We start from the raw sequence: 7,168 nt of genomic DNA, 5'->3' as shown, positions 1-7,168 counted from the left end.
TCATCCTGAAAAACTGGCAGTGTGTCATAGGTAACTCGTGCACCACGGTGGCACTGCCTGTGTTTACACAACAATAGTACATGGTGTTGTCAAGTGTAAGCATTTAGCATTTCCGCAAACCTTCAACTGATGGGAGATGAGATTTCCTGACTCATTGCCCGAAAACAAAAGGGACAACATCTCAGTTTGTACTTGAAGTGCTTTTTCAGTTTTTTTGGGGGGGGATGTGCGTTTTTTTTTCTCCATCTATTTACCAAAATGCAGAGGCTAGCTGTATGAAGACAAAAGAGAAGAGCAAAATATTGTTATTATGAAAGTTGTTCTAGATGTCTACAGCCTGTTGCTTTTTCTTTTTTAGTTTTTACCTAAAGTAAATACAGCAGGGCTGTTGGCGAATGGCTACGCATCGTTTATTAAGACAACTGAACTGTGCAAAGACTGCAGCTGAATATTAAACTGTCGGAATGTCTTTTACGTTCAGTGTGCGATTTCGTATTTGCTCAATATGGTGTCAATACACAACATCGCCGCGGTTTAAGTGCATACCAGTGTTGTCTCTGCTCGCTTTTCCACCATCATCATCATCCTCCTCCTCCTCCTGCTGCCGCCTACGTCAGAGGTGGTACTGCGGCGCAGGGTCGGGCTGCAGCATGGTGGGACAGATGTGCACAGGGATGTGACGCAGACTGAAGAAGGGTTCAACATGAGCAGCGGCCTTCACGTGGCTGACATAGCACTGCAGCTATGGACACCGACTCCTGCTGTGCCTCTGATACGGGGACTGTTTTTCTTTTAGCTGTGTGTGTGTGTGTGTGCGCGCACACACACACACACACTCACTCTCTACATGACCTGAGGCAGGTGAGTCGTGAGCACGCGCAGGCCTTGTGGGTGTGGTGTCATTACAGTCTGGATGACCTCCCACATATAGGCCAGTGGCAAACTGGTGAGGCAGCTTTTGGTTTACACGGAGCAGCAGCGGTGGTTGTCTGTGGCTCGTCCAGTAATTACCTCCATCAGTATAGATATCCAGGGGCTCTCACGTCGGCTGCTTAGGTGAGTCTCGATATATGGATTCGGTTATACACAATACAGGCTCAATAGCTTAGATACCCCCTCTAATATTGTGCCTATTAAAACAATCTCAATTAACAGGAATAGTGATGAAACTTATCATTGCAAGTAGTTATTCTTTATACATTTATATAAAGTTAAACCTTTTAAGTTATTTTTGCAATTTTCTGGTCCAAACTTGTTAATTGGACTGTTAAGATAATTTAATTAAGGTATCATCCTGCTGGTCACCACAGTGTGCTAGGCCTTCACAAATATATTTTTCTTGTTATAGCTTCAGTGCAACAGCTTTATTGTGGTATTTATGTGAAGGAAGTTAATGTGTGTGCACCCTGTAGAGTATTGTTGTTAGGGACATGTCCTGTGTTGCCAGGAGAGTGCACCTGCTCATGTAGCCCACCTGTTGACCCCGCCCCCTACTCTTGTCGCATCTGTTGATGCCTGCAGCTATGCAAAGCTTCAAATAAAAGTTTACATTTTTCATCAGATATTTGAAAAAAGGTGTAACTTAAAATATTGAATTTAATATACTCATAACAAACACCATAACATGTGAATAAGGACCTTTAAAACAAGGGATTGTGATGCTAAAGTGCATGTTCTATGGGGGTGGGAAACCGCTACTCATTATCCTGTTAGATCCACGAGGCCCGCTTCATAACCCTCACGGTCCCGCTGTGGGTTTGGAGGGCCAAAGGTGTGCTCCTACTTCCCTTCCACACCTCCTTATTGATCGACACACAGCCACATGGATAATTCATTTCAAGGATTATTGTGTTCCCAAGTTGTCCAGGATAATGGTTGACACAGGGCAGGACATATCTTTATCTGTGTCTAGCGATCATGATTGAACTATGAATGTTATTTTATCAATGTGATTGTCATTAAATACTTTTTTGTACAGTCTGTATTGTTTTGAAAGAGAGGGGTTTTTTTCTGGTTCAGTGTGTATTCAAAGTGTAAATCGTAATGAAAAGTCACTTAGTAAATTTACTCCAAGATACTGTCCGTAAATTGAGTATTACCATTTAAGGCTACATCATACTTAGTTCTTCAACATTTAAGAGAAAAATATTGTTCTTTTTTCATTGTTTGACCAATAATATATTATACTGACGGGCCATTCTTCTACCTTGTGATTACTTAGATGTGTAATACTTCTGTACTTCTACTAGTGACATTTTGAATGTATTTGTAAGTATTTTTTACCTTGAGGTACTGCCTTTGTGTCCTCTGTGCTCATAATCATGTACTTCTTTAAAAAAAAAAAATGGTTACAACCCTTTTACATTCTCTCTTTCTTACGGCTTGAAACTCACAACACTCCACATCCATTTACCTTCCGTCCAGCTTGCAAGATGAACTTCAAGAGCTTTAGGGAGTACCTGGCCTGGCTGTACTACCAGTACCTGCTCATCACTGGCATCTATGTCCTGGAGCCTTGGGAAAAGTCCATCTTCAATTCCATCCTCTTCTCCTCCGTCGGCATGGTGATCTACACCTCATACGTCTTTGTGCCCATTCACGTGCGACTCGCACTGGAGTTTTTCTCTGGGATCTTTGGCGGCCAGCCGGAGAGCACCATCGCACTCATGAACTGAAAGAAGGAGAGAATTTGGAGGAGAAGCAGCGACAGGGTGGATTAGCATATGTCCCCAAATAATTCCCAATTACTCAACTCCTTTTCTCCCAGTGCACCTTGAGCCCCTCTTTTCACCACGTTCGTCCCCAACCACAGCGATCCGTCAACGCTGCTAATCAAGACTGAAAACATGAGTCAAGAGCCATACTATCTTCTTTACGTCCCAAACCCTGTGGTCTCACCCCAAACGTGTTGTGAAGTGTTGTTTGTCCCGTTTGTTTTTGTCTTTCGTGGCACATGTCCTGTGTGAGTGCATGCCACCTCTGGGTTTTTGCATGATAGGGTCATACATGGGTTGCACATTTGCATGCTTGTCTCACAACAAAATACTGCTAGACTCTGTTCTTTCCTTCAAGGCTGTTAAGCTACAGCCTTTAAAGAGGCATTTTCCAAAAATACTAAAAAAGAGTGGCTGTAATCGAAGCAGCAGAGGACAAGATACCCTGAAAAACTAAACCCTAAAACCATGGATCCCATAATATTTATTTTTCCCATAATACAACTTGATAGGGTTTTTTGGTAGTACCTCCCTTTTTTTTTTTTGGCTGTGTCCAAAATCACTTTTTATTTTATAGTGCACTGAATTTACTCTCTGCCGTTTTATAGAGTAGTAATGGACTATTTAATGCCCTCAAAAGTTCCAAAGGTTGAGCAAAACAATTTGTGTCCATGGCGTGTACACGACTGACTGTCTATTGATCATGTGATGCAATGCATTGCATTTAATAGATGGGGGAAATTAGCATTGAGTGACTGTGATTCTACAGCTGTCAACGATGACGATCGATTCACCATCTCTGATCGTGAATCGCTCTCTGATAAAATTGGAGAAAGTATTCATCCCAACATTTGACAATGTTACTGGCTGATCTTGTATCAGAACCACTATCACCTTTTTAGTTGCCTTTATGCACTGTAATGCTAGCTGGTATGGTCCAATGCACCTTTCAAGTCATTGGGTAGCTGATCTTTCAAGGTAAAGTTAATAGAAAAACCCAAGGTATGCAATTAATCTAAAAGCGTCAAGATCTGTTGCGCAGTTGTGGAATTAACCGATTTACTGATCAAAGTGAGGGATAAAAGAAAATACCGGCAGAGCCCTCTCTTTATCTCCTGTTTTTTTAACTGTTGGTACGTGAAGAAGGTGTGCTCAGCACTGAGCATGAGCAAATATTGATACAGCACACCTTTGTGTTTTAGGTTTGGCTTTGGTATCGATGAAGCTTTCCTTAATCGACAGCCTCTGAACCCAAAGCAGAACTGTTTGCTGTTTGTCTGACGGCCAAAAGCAAAATGCGTCTTCCTCACCTATGGTTGATCTATAGAGATGAACCGGAGAGGGAATGAGTCGTAGTTGTGATGATCATTGCGTTTAGTTGTGTGCTTAAGATCATTTTTGATTATTTGTGATTTGGGGCTAGCTGATTTTAGTCCAATCATGATCCCCTTCATTTATACTTTCTTATATATGTATATACACTGGTAAATGCTTGGCTGGTTACAATGTCAATTACCAAACTTTTCATGAATATTTATATCTGTGTTCTCTTGTGGCCATAAATAACACATCATTTGTTCTATGTTTTTCCACTTGAAAGTGCTTTTATATTGTCCCAAGTTTATGTCATTTCATTTTTTTTAATTTGTGGTTGACCCAGACATTTCCTGTACCAAGTTCAAAGAGCCCTAAGAGAGGTTTTTTTTCACAGTTCACCAAAATGAATGTCATTTATACATGATAGCAACACACCAGTGCAATGTTCAGAAAATAAAGACATCTGAAGATACTTGGGCAGCTGTTGTCTTTCTCATCCTAGTTGTTTTTTGATATGAATATCTGTGCATACTGATAGTTTGAAATATGAATTCACTCATTAATCTGTTATGCATTCAGTCAAGCAGAGCAGTTATTTTAAAATTCAGGAACAAGTCAAGCAGAGGCATTTGATTCGCACAGTCCTGACACAATTGACTGCACCACATCAAGTGATTTCACACAATAAGAGGCAGAGCCACCAAACCAGTTCTCCAGAGACAGTGAAGGAATGAATAGCCGGGGGCGTTTCTTTCCCTTCTATAGATAAAAGGCAAGCTGTACCACAAAGCTCTGTTTACCTTCAGCCACAGACACATCATATATAAATGTTAAATTGTTTAAACAAAATCTGCTTTCAAGACTTTCTGGTAAAATCGTGTGAAAATAATGATGCTGGGAAAACAAATGTCATCAACATGGATAGCGGATGAGGGAGCTGGACATTGTTATCAGTTTAGTGACTTGCCAGTTAATATGTTTATGCCTCTTTCCAAAATACTGCTGAAGCCCTCCGGTTTCATCCGTTCCTCTCCTTTCCTTTCTTTCGCTTCTTTTCCTTTTCCTTTCCCTTTATTTCCTCTTCATGAATTTTGTTCCTTCTTTCTCCTCTCATTTCCTTTCCTTACCACTCCTTTCAGTTATTCTATTCTTCTTATTTATTTCCTCTCCTCTCACTTCCTTTCCTCCATTCTTCCTTGCTATTTGTCTTGTTTCCTTTCCTCTCTACTCCCTCCCTCTTTCTTTCTTTTCTTTCTTTCCTCTTTTGTATGTTCCTTCACCTCACATCCTCTCCTATCACATATTAACATCCAGGTGTTTTCTCATGCCGTCGTACATCCTGCCTCTGCCTCAGGTTCTCCTGTTTACACTTTACATGGATGGTCATTTGTACCATGAAGGAAGAAACCAGAGGTTATCACCATAGAGACGAGGTGTAAACAAAGAGAGGGCCGATGCATTGTTTCTGTTGTGTTTATACACTCACCTAAAGGATTATTAGGAACACCTGTTCAATTTCTCATTAATGCAATGATCTAATCAACCAATCACATGGCAGTTGCTTCAATGCATTTGGGGGTGTGGTCCTGGTCAAGACAATGTCCTGAACTCCAAACTGAATGTCAGAATGGGAAAGAAAGGTGATTTAAGCAATTTTGAGCGTGGCATGGTTGTTGGTGCCAGACGGGCCGGTCTGAGTATTTCACAATCTGCTCAGTTACTGGGATTTTCACGCACAACCATTTCTAGGGTTTACAAAGAATGGTGTGAAAAGGGAAAAACATCCAGTATGCGGCAGTCCTGTGGGCGAAAATGCCTTGTTGATGCTAGAGGTCAGAGGAGAATGGGCCGACTGATTCAAGCTGATAGAAGAGCAACTTTGACTGAAATAACCACTCGTTACAACCGAGGTATGCAGCAAAGCATTTGTGAAGCCACAACACGCACAACCTTGAGGCGGATGGGCTACAACAGCAGAAGACCCCACCGGGTACCACTCATCTCCACTACAAATAGGAACAAGAGGCTACAATTTGCAAGAGCTCACCAACATTGGACAGTTGAAGACTGGAAAAATGTTGCCTGGTCTGATGAGTCTCGATTTCTGTTGAGACATTCAGATGGTAGAGTCAGAATTTGGCGTAGACAGAATGAGAACATGGATCCATCATGCCTTGTTACCACTGTGCAGGCTGGTGGTGTAATGGTGTGGGGGATGTTTTCTTGGCACACTTTAGGCCCCTTAGTGCCAATTGGGCATGATTTAAATGCCATGGCCTACCTGAGCATTGTTTCTGACCATGTCCATCCCTTTATGGCCACCATGTACCCATCCTCTGATGGCTACTTCCAGCAGGATAATGCACCTTGTCACAAAGCTCGAATCATTTCTAATTGGTTTCTTGAACATGACAATGAGTTCACTGTACTAAAATGGCTCCCACAGTCACCAGATCTCAACCCAATAGAGCATCTTTGGGATGTGGTGGAACGGGAGCTTCGTGCCCTGGATGTGCATCCCACAAATCTCCACCAACTGCAAGATGCTATCCTATCAATATGGGCCAACATTTCTGAAGAATGCTTTCAGCACCTTGTTGAATCAATGCCATGTAGAATTAAGGCGGTTCTGAAGGCGAAAGGGGGTCAAACACAGTATTAGTATGGTGTTCCTAATAATCCTTTAGGTGAGTATTTAGCCTGCGACTGTTTCTCCCAAATAATACTGCCAACGCAACCAGGTTTCAGTTTACAAGGAAACCCCAGACAGTGCTGAAATAGTAATACATATTAATACATATGAATACATTTGATAACTTATCCATCACATTTAAACACACACACAAACAAGTTGTAAGGCGCTTACGGATAACGTTTTTTTTTTTTTCCCCTTGGGGATTAATAAAGTATATATTCATTCATTCATTCATTCTCACACACACACACACACACACACACACACACACACACACACACACACACACACACACACACACACACACACACACACACACACACACTTCTCTCTCTCGCTCTCTCTATTGTTCAGCTCTACCGATGTGTTTGCCATTACAGTGCATGTTTCCATGGTAATAACCTCAGACTACTGTTTAGCCACGATCTTTGACTGACAATGG

General features: G+C 41.7%; 1 protein-coding gene across 1 annotated transcript; it reads left to right on the top strand.

The window, feature by feature from the left end:
- Positions 1–2,432: 2,432 nt before the first annotated feature.
- sptssb (serine palmitoyltransferase, small subunit B) lies at positions 2,433–2,675 on the top strand (the record flags this gene model as incomplete). The annotated part of the gene is made up of 1 exon (XM_079225168.1): positions 2,433–2,675. One exon carries the CDS (start codon positions 2,433–2,435, stop codon positions 2,673–2,675), a length of 243 nt encoding a protein of 80 aa, XP_079081294.1.
- Between the last annotated feature and the right edge of the window lie 4,493 nt (positions 2,676–7,168).

The sequence above is a fragment of the Taurulus bubalis genome (genome assembly GCF_910589615.1).
Source record: "Taurulus bubalis genome assembly, chromosome: 10".
NCBI lineage: Eukaryota > Metazoa > Chordata > Actinopteri > Perciformes > Cottidae > Taurulus > Taurulus bubalis.
The sequence above is the reverse complement of the archived record's forward strand: the minus strand, read 5'-3'. Positions and strand labels throughout refer to the sequence as shown.